Genomic DNA, 17,636 nt, shown 5'->3' with positions numbered 1-17,636 from the left:
AATTCATGAACTCACCTTTGCATGCATACATATGTGCTTCTGTGTATTGGTAGGGGGAAAAAAAAAAACCACAAAAAATGTTCATGAAATGGTAAACCATTAGCAGCTGAATGTGCGTTATAGCAGCATTTTCATTATTGCTGACCTAATGACTGGTATTTTTAGAGAGGAAATTATATATTCTACCACTTTCACCTGGAAAACATTTTTAAATGTTGGTGTGTGAAGGTCGGACCACTAAAAGCTGGGAGTGAAATGACGAGTGACCTTGCATGTGCATACACTAGGTATGTTGCCATGGTTACAGCACCACATTGCCTCATCAAAACTAAATTACGCACATCAACACGTTTATGTGTTTGGGTGAGCAGACAGCAGAAAAACTATAGAAGTCCTAAAGCTCAGACTCATTCAGAAACAGCTTTTACTGTGCTGGTTTCAAACCTCAGTTTATTGTGTTTTGTTTGGTCTTGAGGTAATAAGGAAAGAGCATAGTATTCATAGTTGTTTGCTGTTATCAGTTTTAATTTAAACAGTAATGTATATGTTGTTAAATGCAAAACAGGGTCACAGAGAGAACCACTTTGGGATTTTCTCAGCTGTGTGTATGCCTTTGAATTTATTTATGACGACTCCTTATTCACTGTCACACTCGTAAAAAATCTCTAATGATTTCTTCATGCTGTAACAGTCAACTTACAAAAGGTGACAGGCAGGTCTGTGAAATGCAATGTGCTGTACTAGAACTTTACTACTTTGACTTAAACGCTTAACCTATCTATTCATCTGGAGAGCAGGGCCTCTGTGTGTGGATCAAATCTCATCTGAATTGCATCTGGCGATACTAGATCAATAAACTATTAACTGGATTCTTGAGTTGCTTTGAAAGGGAGTACTAAAAGTCACTTAACTCCCAGCAAAACAAAAGACAATGAAAAGCCAATGACAGGCCGTCCAATTTAAAATACATAACTAAGAGCATAAATGTTTATCACTGCCAAGACCTTTACTCAACTCATCCGATAATTAATTATATTTAATAGTATACAATTAATGTATCTATATTCATACATCTCAAGTCATTTACACTGTAATCGATACTATCACTATCCATGTAATCCTCATGTACAAAATTTTAAAAAGACAAACTGCAATTAAAAAAAAAAGGGCCTTAAATGTTACCGTTCAAAAAACTAAAACGCATTGAAAGCAGCATCCATACACCTTGTGTCTCACAATGAGAGAGTCAATAAGCCAGTGCCTAATTTTCATATAAAACAAAGTCTTCTTTACAGTAAGTACACTTAACTAATGCAAGTAAACTGATGAAAACTTGTCTTACAAAATAGCATCCTTTATATTGGAAAGCTAGAATGGCGGCCTCTCCAGTCTCGGAATTAAGACCAAACTCACACCCAGGTGACCACATACAGTATACTACTCTACATACAAGCAAAACACTGAAAAGTGTAACACCTCAAAACCTTTGCATCTAGTTATTCTTTGGCATTGGCTATAATATAAATGATGGGAGGTGTGCAACCGTTGAGCTTGATAAAATAGTTAACAGTTACACACAGGTGGGATGATATCAACAGTAAAGTTAACAAACACAGCTTACAAATAAGACCATCTCTTGGGCATAATTAACAGCAGAATGGATAAGACTTAATGTGGTGAGAGAAACAGACAGCAATAATGATTTTGAACTCAACTACTAAAGGTGAATCTATCGGGAAACATACAGATGACAGATAGAAACACAGAACGAATGGATAAACAACAACTTTGCTGTTAAAATAATATCAATTTCTAGAACCTACATTTCTGTCTCAAGCCAAATGTAGACCATAATCTAGAGGTCTAATGTCTTTTAAATGATATTCATATCTTCCGTGGCCTGAGTCCTGCACTGGACAATTATGAATTACTGACAAATTAATGGTACAGTAATTCAGGCTGGATCCAACCAAATTAGGTATGCCACAAAAACAAAACTAGAGCAATTAAGAAATGAGGGCATTTTTTTACACAATTGTTATATTCCACTGTGATAAAACACACACACACTTACAGACAGACATCTTTCTCAATCCGGCTCAAAATGTTAATACTGATGTGAGAGCACAAAACCAAAATGCAGAAAAAAAAACGAACATTGTGTGTGTGTGTGTGTAATTATATATATATATATATATATACACACACACATACACATATACACACACACATAATTAATATATTTGGATCAGATTAAAATTGGTCATTACTAAAAAGCATAGACCCCGATGTCACTTTATCTCTCGCCATTATCTATGATACAGAAATGTATAATAAAGAGTGCAAAGGGTTTTGCACAAACATGCACTAGAAGCATGCACGGCTGGCCCAGCTACTTAAGTAAAGCACAGAGAAGTCCGGATTACAACTCACGGAGAGGGAAAGTGACTTGATTCTCTGCTCAGGTCGACACTACTCCACTATATCTTTACATTGTAAACGGTTGTTTCATCCCATGTCAATATAAATAATCAGCTTTAAAGTTGACACGGAAAGCAGAGCGAGACTGAAGCAGCCGGGAACAAACCTTGAGGGTTTCCATGAATTAATGTGACATTCAAAACAACCAGCAACCTAAAATGGCCAGTTAAAGAGACATGAAGTGTGGTTCCTGCATATAATCAATTAAGATACTGGTATGTTATTCCAAACACAACAACTCCACAAAAATAAAACAAACAATTCACCAGCAGTTGATACTACATGTATGTTAGAAATACTGTCTTTGACACAATTATAACATAAAATGTTAGATAAAAATAATTCAGGCTTTTGTCAGGAGACTAGTTTGAACAACTTTAGATAACTTTCATAATCTTAGCCTTAAAAATTGAAAAATAATGTTTTTAAAGAACCTTCAATCTTTGATTACTAAATCAAAAAAACGGATGATGCACTGCGGTGGTAATTAATATTCAGGGCACAAACAGGTGGTGCTAACAGATTTTTATCTTCAGAAAGTTAAAATAAAGTAATTGGTTCACCAGCTAAATCAGATGTATGAAAGCTGAATGATTATTGCTCTGTCCGCAGTGAGACTCAAATCACTTGGAACACTGTTGGCTTTTCTTTTCAGAGTATGACTGCAAAGAATAACACATGACTACTAAAAACTTTATTTTAAGCCGTTTTGCCAAACGCCAACAATTTCTTGGCAAAACATCCCCATGTTTCCTCTGTGTCAACTCGTTTATATAAAAAAACGTCTCTAAAATATCTCAACAAGCAGTAAGTATTGACTTGTTCGACATTCAAATATATTTCACTGAAACCATTTTAACGCCTGCTGTTTTTGCAGAATGAAGAAGAAAAAAAATCTATTACAGCAAGGGTATCATTCAGTAGGACTGTAACCATGGCAACCAGGCAGAGAGGAATGAAGACTGGTTTGTCTTTCTGGCTCCAAATTGAAATATGCCCAATGCACTCATGACACTTTTCCTGTCTGAGAACTTTACCAGTGCAAATACACACGGTTAAAAAACCTTTAGGAACACCCGATTTTAAAGGATTTAGCTACATGGCAAAGAAATTAGGCCTCGACAGCATAACAGTTGTCGTGTGAACAGATTATTTGTAGCGTATTTAACCTAAAAGAACATCATCACAGTACCACTGCAATGCAGGTGCTGTCCGTGTCTTTGCAGATGACACTAACTAAATCCCACTGACCACACGGTGCTCCTTCTGGCCATGTAATTCTTGCCTTTATATAAATCGCACCCAGTGTTGGCTTGTGCCTCATATTAGTCTTGTGAGCCAGGAGATTAATACAATGTGCAGAGAATCGGACAAGACACTTAACCCAAAATGCTCCCGCATGTGTGCATGGGTATGAATGATTAGTTTGAGTCCTGATTGCCAAGTGGCACGTTGCATGTTAGCCCCTGCCATCACTGTATGAATGGGTGTACATGGGTGAATGATGACATGTTGTGTTAAAGCAAAAAACTAGAAAAGCACAAGTCCAATTACCAAATTTGTTTACTATGTAGCATGGACATGAAATCACAGGACTGTGATAGTGACCCTTACTAAATGACTTGATATCAAAACTTAATTATTGTACTCCTGTTTATGACTTGTAGTACAATAAATGTGTGTCGTATCCTTTGGCCAGTGCTCTGAATGTGTGTATGGAGGGAAGGGGTTATTAGCTACGCAGGGAATCAACTGGGAAAAAGTCCATGCTCAACCTTGGATGTTGGCATATTGAGCTTCACTCTGGGCCACTGATCATGAATGCTATGCTCAGCTGGTGATGCTCGTGATGTAAGCCAAATGCTCCTACAAAATTGTTAACAGGAGAGAGGCCTGGCACCTTCAACACGCAACAGGTGGTCTGTAATTAGGTGGCAGCCCTCAAATGTTGCAGTCATTACATTACATGTCATTTAGCTGACGCTTTTATCCAAAGCGACTTAAAATAAGTGTATTAAACCACGAGTCCAAACTCAGAACAACAAAAATCAAGCAAGTACAATTTCTTCAATAAAGTTAAACTACAAAGTGCTATCAGTAAGAGACATTTAAGTGATACCAAAGTGCTACTACAGCACTACCTTCCCTATTCAAGGTATAGTCGAAAAAGATGTGTTTTTAGTTTGCGACGAAGATGTAGAGACTTTCTGCTGTCCTGATGTCAATGGGGAGCTCGTTCCACCAATGAGGAGCCAGCACAGCAAACAGTCGTGATTTTGTTGAGTGTTTAGCTCGTAGTGACGGCGCTACAAGTCGATTGGCAGAAGCCGAGCGAAGTGAACGAGCTGGGGTGTATGGTTTGACCATGTCCTGGATGTAGACCGGACCCGATCTGTTCGCAGCACGGTACGCAAGTACCAATGTTTTGAAGCGGATGCGGGCGGCCACCGGTAACCAGTGAAGGTTGCGGCGGAGCGGAGTAGTGTGGGTCAATTTCGGAAGGTTGAAGACCATTCGAGCAGCTGCATTCTGGATGAGCTGTAGAGGTCGAATGACATTAGCAGGTAGACCTGCCAGGAGGGAGTTGCAATAGTCTAGCCGTGAGATGACCAGAGCCTGGACCAGGACCTGTGCCGCCTTCTGAGTCGTATTCTCCTGATGTTGTACAGCATGTACCTACAGGAGTGTGTTATTGCGGTAATGTTGGCAGTCAGGGAGAGTTGACTGTCGAGTGTCACACCGAGGTTCCTGGCAGTCGGAGTCGGAGCCAACACCGAGTTGAAGTTAAAGTTAATAGTCAGGTCGCGGGTGGGAGAGCCTTTTCCTGGAAGGAGGAGAAGTTCAGTCTTCCATCCATCCATTTTCAATACCGCTTATCCTCATTAGGGTCGCGGGGGCGCTGGAGCCTATCCCAGCTGACATAGGGCGAAGGCAGGGGACATGTAGGGACATACAACCATTCACTCTCACATTCACACCTATGGGCAATTTAGAGATCAATTAACCTGCAGCATGTCTTTGGACTGTGGGAGGAAGCCGGAGAGCCCGGAGAGAACCCACGCTGCCACGGGGAGAACATACAAACTCCACACAGAAGGACCGCTCCGACCGGGAATTGAACCCGCGGCCCTCTTGCTGTGAGGCGACAGTGCTAGCCACTACACCACCGTGCAGCCCCAAGTTCAGTCTTGTTCGGGTTAATTTTCAGGTGGTGTGCTGACATCCACTGAGAGATGTCAGTCAGACAGGCAGAGATTTGTGCTGCTACCTGTGTTTCAGATAGGGAAAACGAGAGGATCAATTGGGTGTCGTCAGCGTAGCTATGGTAGGAGAAGCCATGCGAGTGAATGACAGAGCCGAGAGAGTTGGTGTACAGAGAGAAGAGAAGAGGACCAAGGACTGAACCCTGAGGGACCCCAGTAGTCAGAGGACATGGCTCAGACACAGATCCTCTCCAGGTTACCCGGTAAGTGCGGTCGGTGAGGTAGGATGAGAAGAGTGAGAGCGCTGTGCCTGAGATACCCAGGTCCTGGAGGGAGGAAATAAGGATCTGGTGATTCACTGTGTCAAAGGCAGCGGAAAGGTCTAGAAGGATGTGAAGCTGCTCAGAGACAGCAAGGAGGGCAGTCTATGTAGAGTGGCCTGCCTTGAATCCAGACTGGTGGGGGTCTAGAAGGTTGTTACTGTGGAGATAGGAGGAGACTTGGTAAAAGATAGCTCGCTCTAGAGTTTTGGAAAGGAAGGGGAGGAGAGAGACAGGTCTGTAGTTATTGACTTCAGACGGGTCGAGAGTGGGTTTCTTCAGGAGAGGGTTGACTCTTGCCTCCTTCAGAGAGTTAGGGAAACAGCCGGTTGAGTGGGAGGTGTTAATAAGATGGGTGAGAAAGGGAAGAAGGTCAAGAGCAATAGACTGGAGAATGTCAAGGGGACAGGTGGTTGGGCGGGCAGAGGTTACCAAGGTAAGAACTTGATTGGGAGACAGTAGGGTGAAAGAGGAAAGCGAGGGGGAAGAAGATGAAGTTACTGGAGGTGTAGTTATAGAAGATGGATTAGTAAATGAGGAGCGTATGTCGTCTATATCTTTTTTGTGAAGTATTCAACAAAGTGGTTTGGTAGAAGGGTGGAGGGAGGGGGGGGACCAGGGGGGGTCAAGGAGGTTGGTAAAAATAGAGAAGAGCTTTTTGGGGTTAGACAAAGAGGATTCGATTCTGGATTGGTAGAACAGACTTTTGGCTGCAGAGATAGAGGCAGAGAAGGAGAAGAGAAGAGAGTGATAGGCGACCAGGTCGTCGGCGTGTTTGGATTTTCGCCATTTCCTTTCCGATGCTTGCATAGTAGCTCTGTTGGCGCGCACTGGTTCGGACAGCCACGGAGCCGGAGAGGAGTTGCGGACCTTTCGAGTCGTAAGAGGGCAGAGAGAATCAAGAGAGGAAGACAGAGTAGAGAGGAGAGTGTCAGTGGCAAAGTTAGGCTGCATGAGTGAGAAGGAGTCAGTTGAAGGGAGGGCTGACAGAACAGACGAGACCAGAGAGGAGGGTGAGAGGGAGCGGATGTTGCGACGGACAGGTGCAGAGTCCGTTGTGGGAGGGTTGTCAGTTCCAAAGAGTGTGAGAAAGTAAGAGATGAAGAAGTGGTCAGAGACATGAAGTGGAGTTACAGTGAGGATGTAGATGTAGAGCAGTTTCTGGTGAAAATATAGTCACGGTGGTTGCCAGCTTTGTGAGTAGGATGGGATGGACTGAGCGAGAGAGCAAAGGAAGACAGTAAGAGTAGCAGGTCCGATGACTTCTCTGTCTGGATGTTAAAGTCACCCAGAAGGTTGAGCGGGGGGCCATTTTCTGGGAAGTTTGATAGGAGGACATCTAGTTCTTCCAAGAAGTCTCCCAAGGAGCCAGGTGGACGGTAGAGAACAACAATGGTTAGTTGAACCCGATGAGTAACCGTCACTGCATGAAATTCAAAAGACAGTGGGGTAAATAATGGAAGCGGATAGAGAGAAAAACTCCATTTGGGTGAGATGAGTAGACCTGTGCCACCACCCCTACCAGTGGGTCTGGGTGTGTGGCTGAAGGAGAAGGCAGAGGAGAGAGCAGCAGGGGTTGATGTGTTGTCTGGTGTGATCCAAGTCTCAGTGAGAGCCAGGAAGTCCAGCGATTGCTTAATAGCGAAGCCAGAGATGAATTCTGCCTTGCGGTTAGCTGACTGGCAGTTCCAGAGGCCCCCTGTGACGAGGCGCTGGGTCTGTGTGGAGCGGGTGGGATAAATAAGAGAGTAGGGATTTTGATGCATGTGTGAACGAGTCCGCGGTCTATAGTATCTACGAGTAGATGTGCACACAGGTATGGAAAGAAAACGCATTATCACAGGGAAATGTTTATACTCAGCCGCCCTCAGCCACCACTGAAAGACTCCTAGGTCTTTATCCTCCGAGTCCTCATACGAGGAGTCTTCCCTGACACTACAAGCCCCAACCTGGTTATACACCTGAGTTGGCGATAATTAGTTACAGCTGTGACGAGCCCGCCCACAGGTCGTTGAAGGAATTGCCCACTTATCGATACTGGTCTGAGTCGGCACTCAGGCAGGGGATTCCTTGCCACCAGTGAAGTCTCAGTTTGCTAGAATGTGAAATTCTTGCCAAACTGATTAAGGACAAAGGTCTGTTCTACCTCAAGTTAGAAAGTAGAATATAGTTTAGTCCCTAGTAGATTTGGATTACAGAGCAAATACTTAAATCCTAGCTGGTTTGGTTGACTTTTCAGTCACTTGTGTAAAAAAGCAAGAAATCACAGCTCAAAATGTTCAAATTAGAAAGACAGTACAGACTAGCATTCTAGTATACCTAAATACAGCAGACACAGTTGTAATATAGCAGAGAAACCTATTTAAAGAATATACTCAGCAAGATACAGGAAGTCCCAGAAGTCAGTGGACTCACAGCTCAGATGCACAGTCCTCACCACAAAAACTGTATCAATCGATAGAAAACTGTTCACATGGGTAACCTTTAGACAATGCTTCCATTGCCAAACTAAATCTTTCATCCACCAACACACAGATCCGGGGATGTGTTTTTCCTACCATTGAATTGTAGCTGACCCCTCCTCCCCCCAACCCCTTTGAAAGAAAAGAAAGACACATTTTATTTGACCTGATCTATTCCTTTAATTTCAGCTCAGGGTGAGAGTCTTTACTGTTCATTGAGGGGCAGACAAGTAGTGAGATGGCATTCTAACACTCAGCCATTATAAGCTGCTTATAAGTGTTAGGCTGCAAAAAAAATAGCATGCAGGCTGAAATTCAACCATGGCATTCTGTTGGGAAATTAAGAGACTTTAACAAAGTAAGAGTAGAACATCTATGGAAGTTCGCTAAACTGGGAAAATTAACGTAGGACCAACAACTACCAAACACCCACACCATTAGTCCCATCTGTGTTTTACCTGCTGCTGAAGAAGAGTGTTCTTTCATGTGCACATACTGTATGTCTATGCAATGCTTGTCACCAACAGCATTTCATTTGAGTCTACCACTTTGAAATAGAACAGTTATTTGTTAATGATATCATGTGGCACATTTAGGAGTGTGTGCCAGATAGATTATGTAATATTCTCACCTGTCACCTGTCTCCATCTGGACCAAACTGGCTGGTGGAAAGCACAGACGGCCCAAGGTAGTGTGAGGGAACAGTTCTGTTCTGCTTTTCAGGAGGTTCTTGATTGTACCACTGAACAAATTCAGGTAACAATGAATATGGGGATGTTTGTGGAGAGGTACATAAATTAAATCCAATCACACTGCAATTTTTTTTGGCCACTGCCCTTTAAAATGTTGCGACATCTTTTCCTAATGCAATTACTTACTCACGCCTATTTTCAGAGTGAAAAAAAAGTAATCTGCAGAGGGAAAAAAAAGCTCCCATTTCATCTTTTACAGTCCAGAACCCACAGTTGGTAAAATATACATGCCCTATTTAAAAATGCAGAAGTAATAACGTGTTCAACGAGGGGACACTGTGCAAAATAGTATAATACTGAATGTCAAACTTGCGGAAATGATTATTCCAATAAGTGATTAGACAGTTGGTGGAAAATAATTGAACAACAATGAATCATCCAATCAATTATTAAATTATCAAGCAAATAAGTCTGACATTCTCTGGTACCAGCTTCTCAAATGTGAGAAGTTGCCGCTTGTCTCGTTTGGATTTTTGTTGGCCAGTCAGACAATTTGAAGACGTCATCTTGTGATGTGCATTTTTTACTATGTTTATAGTCTAAACAATCAATAGATTAATTGCAAAAACAACACATTAAACGCTGAAGAAATCCATCATTAGTCACATATCTTTAGACTTTATCTGATTGTGAGAATTTGCACTTGCCAGGATTATTATACATCTATTGCATAATTACAGGGTAGTTTCCTCATACCAAGTAACATCCAGTACCCCCTCTGTCAACTGTCCTTGGTGTCAAGTGTAATTAATGAGAGGATTGATGTTGACAGAGGTAACTTCGTGGTCCTAACAAGACTTTGCTGCTTGCTGAGGCACTCTTGCACTATTCACCTACCTTATGGTTGAGTGAAATATGAAAAGACATGGAGGGAAAGCGATAAAAGAAGCCTCCTAAATTATAAATTGGGGGCTTGTAAAGGAAATTGGTTTGAAACATGAAAGATGGGGAAGGATCAAGTTTGCCATCTGCACCACACAGGATTGAAAATGGATGGTTTTCATTTGAATATATGCTGTATTTGTGATAAATGTAAGTCAATTAATACATGGCTCTCATCTAAAACTACCATTAGAACTTCAAAGGCTGCAAATAACTGCTGGATAAGAACTGCAGGTATCACAATGTTAACAGATACATTTTCTCGTACTGCAGCAACAGAAAATGCAGGCGTATTGTAAATTACTTCAAAAAGGGCTTAATTCATTCTCCTTCATACACACAATCCAATTTTCTGTACACCAATCCGTCACTGAGGATAAACTGCCATCTGAAACTGTTCAAAATTATTTAACAAAAAGAGACCTTCTTTATCAGTATGTATAAAAATTGAGCAGAGATAAGGCAAGAAGTAAAAGTGACTGGTGCATGCTAACATTCTCAACTTTGGGGTTGGCTAATCAGCCCTCTTACCAAAACTATCAGCAGTTGGAGACTCGCAGCTAGAGGAGGAACTTGAGGTGCTTCTCTTAATCCATCTATTTCACAGACATGCATTTACTGTATGACCGCATATGAAGGAACATTGAACTATGGCAGAGCTGACATTCGGACAAGTAAAAACCCTGCTTTGGAATAGAAAAAGGTTATAATATGGGAAGCTATCCATTACGGAAATAGTAAGATCTCATTCCACTATATCATTTAGAAATAGGTTGACCCGACTGTTGAAAATGCCGTTCCTCCGCTTCTTTGTCTGCTGTGACCCCGAGCTAAGCCGCCTATTTAAGACAAATCAATCTGATATCCTGAGTAGAGGTCATTCTTTATGATTTATTGGATATTGTGAAAGAAGTGAATGAAATTGCATCCTAAGTAAGGCTGCAGTGATGGTCCATGTTTTGCTAGTTCAGCACAGACATACCTGTGCATTTATTGAGGAATTAGTGGTATTCAGCAAAGATGTGACAAACTGTGCACAAGTATATTCTTTCAGTTTGTGGGTAGTTGTGAAGTTGTCATCTCTGCATGGACAGTCTCACCCTGAGCCCTCCTCTCTGTCAGGAGAAGTGAGTCATGTCTGAGAAGCACTATTATTATCATCATCATCTGCCTGGGGTGAGAATTAGAGATAAGCTGCAGTGGAGACTCATTTACAGGAGGGTAAGGAAGGAAGTTGGAAAAAATGACAGGGAAACTGAAACTGCCCCTTAAGATACCTAAAGGAATAAGAGGAAATTCCCTCTGATTACATGAGTAATTAGATATGGCTAGTGTGACAATTATTTATGATAGTAAGCAATACTCATTTCTAAATAAATCAGTCATTAGGCATTTTATTGTCAATTATAAGCAATCCTATTTTTAGCAACATTTGATCACATTCGTCAATATAGAAATGGTAACAATATCAGACTTAATTGCAACATTTCTACAAAATGGTTGCACAGCTCTCAAAGGGCTCTGCTGCAAAATGAGAGTGTAGTTTGCCTTTGGCTGCATTGCTTTGCATTCATAATAGTGTTAGCACAATCAGGACCTGCAACCATACAAGTTAGAAAAGCAAAGTCATTACTTTTTGATGAATGTATGACAGTTGGCATAGATTTGCTTGTGATAAGTGATGCACCTTAATTGTCTGTTATTGATACCAAAACAAATCCAACTTCTTTAAACAACCAAAAAGGCTTACAGGCATAATTTCAGTTTGATTTACTCACTCATTTCTCTGTAACCTGTGTTTTTTTACTGTCCAGTCAGCACAATTCAGATGAGAAAAGATTTCAAAGATTTAGCAGCAGCAGCCAGTGCCTCTTGGACTGTCTTTGCCCTGCGTTCCCCCCTCAGGCTACAGATTGCAGTTAGTCTATAGAGCTGGAACAAATTAAAAGAAATAAAATATACTGTATACTTACATACTACTCGTTTATTTTATAGTTTTATTTACAGCTGTTCTACCAAAAAAGATGCCCATAAGGCAGTAAAATATGGCAAATGGAATATTAATAATACTGCAATTCACATAGCATTGCTTCTTAGAAAAGCATTAATGTGAAAAGCCTGATAACTGAATTCATGATACTGAACTGTCGTTTTGTTTGGTTCTTTGTTTGGTTCGTTAAGTGTGTGCCTAAACCAAAATCCTGAAATGTATTGTTTATAAATATCTACATCATAATATATAGTTATTAAAGATGGATCAAAATTGGGAAATACCGATGTTTAAAATCCTTCCTCAATACAAATGTCTGTATACGCAGTGGCCATTTTGGTATGTTATTTTTTGGTGGGGCAACACACTATACCTACAAGAAAATGTGATGATGCAATCCAAATATACATCACGTTGAACCATACTCTAACAACTAATAAACTACACACAAATGAGAGAAAGGAGACACTGCGATTGCTGTGACAAATGTGTCACCATTTCCTCTCCAAATAGAAGATATGGAAAACAGAAAAGGGCTTTTGAGCAGTTATCAAAGTTTTCCTTTCCCATCTTAAGATATGACATTGTATTTCCAACATGAGTCATCACTACTGTTTTACCGTTAACATAACTAAAATATCGGTCCCCTGTCTGGCTGGCTGTTGCTAGACAGAGATTTTATTCGGAATGATTTTTTTTTATTTTTAAATTGCAAACTTGACTTTGCCATTATTTTTGTCTGTAATAGAGAAAAGTTTATAACTTCTGTGCAACAGCGCCCTCTGGTGCAACCGTTCCCCGTGCAAGAACGCCAATATATGCGTGTATACTGACGTAAAGTATACACCTCACTTTCTGAGATGTTGCATCATAGATCTATCATCATGACTTTTTGTTCCTGCTGCCAGGTCTGATAAAGATGTCATAAGTCGGTTGCACCGAGAGCTTTCCAGTGTTGCTCAACATGGTGAGATCAGTGTTTTCTTACACACCAAAGTGGTGAGAGAAGAGTTCCTTCTGAAGCTGCCAAGTTTCCGTTTTTGCCCTGGCTTAAAAGTATCATCCCAGCCAGTTAGAGGACATGTAAAAGCTCTTTATGTCTGGAGACAGCTCAACTAAATGAATCTTGAACTTTATTCTCCTCCACATAATTTGATCCTGATGTCCCATGACCTCGCTGACACTAATCGTGAGTAGTCAGACACCTCGGGAGAAATCTGGTTGGTTCTGCACTTTGCGACCTGAACATCTGAAAAAATCTTTTGTGCTTCAGTGACAAGTGTGTCAACCAAAACAGGAAGAAATGCTGGGGGGAAAAGTTGAAATGGCTATTTACACTTTAAATTAAAACAGTAACACCAGAGCTCCAGGAAGCAACTCCGCCTGTCCCCAAAAAAAACTGTTCCACACACACTACTTCTGAACACCTCATATTTACATTGCCTTAAAAAAAACATCACACCATGTGGGTTGTTAGCTCTCTGAAATACATCAATGTGACGTTTAGTCCCTACTGTTTGATCGGTCAGGATGGTCAGCCCAAATCCTTGATGACAGAAGGTGCAGTACTCAGTATAGACATAATTAATCATACCAAAGATTGTGTGGACCATGAAAAGAAGTCCAGTGAAAAACATGCTCTGAGATATTGTAAAAAGACCAAGGGAAGAAATTTAGAGTCGCCCAATTAACCCAATCTGCATGGCATTGGACTGCAGGAGGAAACCTGAAGAAACCCCCAAAAGGAATACCTCTATTTAAAATATATGTTTTTCTGTTGATAAACCAGTTATTTATTTTGCTCTGTTCACTCACAGAGCTCATCAGTCAACTGTCAGCTAATCTTAAAATGTGACTCAACTCCACCATGATGGCATTATATACAATGTTTCAAAGATAAACATCTCATTCAAAAGGTGTTTTATACAAGATTGGGAGCATTTCTATTGCCCCTGGCCCTGAAGGTGGCGACCGCTGAGCCGGTGGCTCGCAGCTAACTGTGCGAACAGCCCAAACAACGGCAAGAGTGCTGACAGATTTAACGGTGTTTACCGGAGGGGAAACCGAAAGGTGGGTGCTACGCTTCCACAACGGCACTGTCTGTCGGGACGATGTTATCAGCTGTATGAGAGCAGTGCAGAGCAGCAGCTTGTGAGCTACCCAGTTGGGCACGCTCAAATGCACCAACCTGCACTAAAAGCAAACGTGAAAACAAAGCAAGGAGAAGCTCCAGTCCGCTTTATCTTAACATATCAAATAGTTGCGTGCTGCTCTAGTAATTAAGGCATAAGAATCCCTTATATTACACCTTTAAAAAGGTGTGTGTTTGGGTGTGAAGAAGAGCAGATTAAGAGTGGCTGCCATGAGAAATCATACAGGGTGAAAATATTCATCAGCTTACAGTGGAGTGAAAAAGGGCAGGATAATACAGGTTTAACTAACAGATTCTTTAGAAAATGAATAAATAAGTTTGCATCTAAAGATAAAACATATGGCATAAAAAAAAAAAAAATTTTAAACTACAAGGAGCGTTCTGTCTTGAGATAGTAAACTTGATCTCCCATCAGCATTTATGAAGATCTTCTCACAAACAATTTGGTTGAAGGCTGATAATCAATGAGTGAGTACGATTATAGCCAAAACACATCAAAACAACTGGCAATGATGCACATGAGTTGTGTGCACATTTAAAAGGATAAGAAAAATACAAAATCAAGAACAAGATGATGTCAAACACGGACAGCTGAGTTGGATAAGACAGACTGTGATAGTGAGTGGGAGGGTTTGTGTTTTTTGTGTGTGTACATAAAAGAAAAGTGAAATGCAGGAGAAGGGAGGGAGAGTGTGTTTTTACAGCTCCAGAATCTATTTAATAAAACACTGCTCTCCCCGTTGTCAGAGGGCTGTCATTGAAAGAACAGATCAATGTGTAACCCTGTTCATGTTTGGTCATAATTCTCAAGTTTGATATATTGAATTAAGCTTCCTGGGCAAAATGCCAGCTCAAAGCTCTGAGAACCTCTGTGGCATGTTGACATGAAGATAGCTGACTTATCTCCAAGTATATGGACACTTGTGTGGGCTAATTAATAACACAGTTTGGACTACAGGAAGATATGAGCATTGAAATGGCCTTTTTTTTCTGGGCCGATTTGAACGGGCCCCTTTCGTGGCCCTGTTAGAGGTGATGCTTAATCAAGTCTTAACTTAATTTCTACTTGAAATTATAGTTTAATTTTTCCCTTTTAGAATATTTTCCCGAAAGCATAACATTGAGCAGCTTGCTTGCCCTTCGGAATGTGTTTTAATATTGAAATCAGTTGGTTTCAATTGGATTTTACTCAACACTGTGTTGATGTTTCTTATTGGGAGCAACAAGCATTCCTGTGAGGCATCGAAGGCACCAGCTGTGACCTACCTAATAGAAGCAGTTTCACTTCTCTGGCCGCCTTCTCTCCGTCCTCTCGGAGGTTTTTGTCAATCATCTTTGATCTCTCCGCGGCAGCCTTATCCTCGGCGCTCACCGTGCAGCCCATGGCTCCAAACGCGTAACGAAACGGCGTCAATGCTGATGGCCTCAGCGTACCAGCCGATGTCAGGCAATGGAGCGGCTCCTGCGTCCAGTGCCGCCTTCGTCCAGAGTTTGTACCCGCGCGGAAAGTCAATGTCCCCGCTTTTCCTGTTTTAAGTAGGAGATCAAAGATGAAGCAGATGCACCCAAATTAGTTGCTTTATTACCCCAAGGTTTTCTAACCACCGTGCCGCACCGGTCACAGCCCGCTGTCCCCGCAACCATTCACAGGATGCCTGAGCTCGCCGCTCCGCTGCGGACTGCAACACTTGTCGTATCGGCGTGGCGAGCTAGCACGTCTCTTAGTCGCGCGACTACTGCAGTGCTTTTCGGCGCTCCTCAGTTACATCCTCAGATATCCCTGTGACGATTGAAATTGGTCGATCAGTCGCATCGACGTCGCTTGCACAACTTGTCGCGATAGTCCAATTAAAACAGGTGAGCTCCCCGCTGGAAGGGGGGGGGGCGTGATTCCAGCAGTGTGGCGCGTGGACTGCAGTGGGCGCTGTGCCAACTTCCCTCATCTGCATCTCACATGGACGACAAAAAGAACACAACGCATGCATCGGTGTAACGGATTCCACTGCGCAGGAGCAGGTTCGTCTATGAGGATGCGGGACGAGCTGTTAATATGGCTGAGAGGTATTTGTGTCACATGTCAGTGAAGTAGCCTACATAGTCAGGCTGATCGAAGAGTTGGTTGACAGCGCCGCCATATGGTCATAAATAGACATTGTCTCTGGTTGCAGACAGTTACAAATGTTCTGGAAAGCCTTGAAGTGAACATGATAATAGATTATATATATTTATATAGCAAAAAATGCAGCTCAAAGTGTTTCCTATAACTAAACAGTTATTATCGAGATATATTGAAAAAAGAAGGGTAGTAAAATAATAAGCAGAAACTAATTACAATTTATTAATTAATTACAAAATTACAGTAACAAATGTTTCATCAATAATGTCATCCACCGACCCAATTCATTCAGCCACAAGTTCATTTAGTTTAATTCTTTAAGTCTTAGAGAAATATATTCTTGGTCTGGACTTTCCATTTGTAAAATATAATGATGATAATATGTTATGCCTATAGAGTGAATGTGTTAAATTCCCAATGTTTTATTGCTCATTCACCTCTTGTGTGTCATTGCTGTCCTCCTCAGAGACACTGGATGTCCCTTATGTTACATTTGTTACCATACAAGTGCTTAAATGTAGCAGGAAATGCAAGGGCGTAGGTTTGACTCAGCATTGGTAGGGACACTACCAGCTGCCCCCCCCCCCCCTCATATAAAAAAAAACGTAGTTGATATTATGTTGAACAGGCAAACTTTATTAAAATATATCAACATTTGTGTAACTTAGAACTGATTTAAACATAATTACAGTAATAAAACAGTATTCTGCACCAAATAAATAATAATAATAAATAAATGAGTAAGAAATGTTCTGCTAAAATGCCAATAAAGTGTAACAGTATATTCTATATCCAAAATATATATATATAAACAACTTTTACCAGTTGTGTAGTGAAAAAAGACAAAAGAAATTAGAACATTTAAAATAAATCTATCATACTTTTTATTCAACAGTGCCTTGCCTCCTGCTGTGTTTTAGCCATTGCACTTAGTAGTTGGTTGTAAACTGGCGTTTTCTCCGATGCATTTGTTGTTACAGCATGATGGTGTGCTTTACTCGCTTGATGGTGATTAAAGCTTTCAAAGCAATTTAGAATATTTAGGTAATAGGTTCAGGTTTTATGGAACAGCCTTGTTTTTTTTATTCAACATCACATAATTCACAATCCAAAAGTGCTGACATGAGGTCAGATTTCCCAAACGTCCTTCAGTTTTCTTGCTAATGCATGGTCAAATGGTCATTCTTAACAAAATGCAATGAGTAAGACCTCACCTGGAGCCCTGATGGTCCAGCTGCTGCTTCCTCAACCTGCACTACATCTGCACTGGATTTCTGA

At 41.1% G+C, this 17,636-nt stretch overlaps 1 protein-coding gene across 1 annotated transcript in view; it reads right to left on the bottom strand.

Moving 5' to 3' along the window:
- Positions 1–16,253, bottom strand: part of LOC117730376 (guanine nucleotide-binding protein G(i) subunit alpha-2) — a 36,843-nt gene extending 20,590 nt beyond the window's left edge. The window contains exons 1-2 of the mRNA XM_034532058.1: positions 15,858–16,253; positions 15,509–15,769 (exon numbers count right to left, since the gene is read on the bottom strand). Coding sequence (XP_034387949.1) covers positions 15,509–15,626 — 118 coding nt within the window. The 5' untranslated portion in view covers positions 15,627–15,769; positions 15,858–16,253. The remainder of the gene's footprint in view (positions 1–15,508; positions 15,770–15,857) is intronic.
- Positions 16,254–17,636: the final 1,383 nt, after the last annotated feature.

This window comes from Cyclopterus lumpus, chromosome 5 (genome assembly GCF_009769545.1).
Source record: "Cyclopterus lumpus isolate fCycLum1 chromosome 5, fCycLum1.pri, whole genome shotgun sequence".
Taxonomy (NCBI): Eukaryota; Metazoa; Chordata; class Actinopteri; order Perciformes; family Cyclopteridae; genus Cyclopterus; species Cyclopterus lumpus.
The sequence above is the reverse complement of the archived record's forward strand: the minus strand, read 5'-3'. Positions and strand labels throughout refer to the sequence as shown.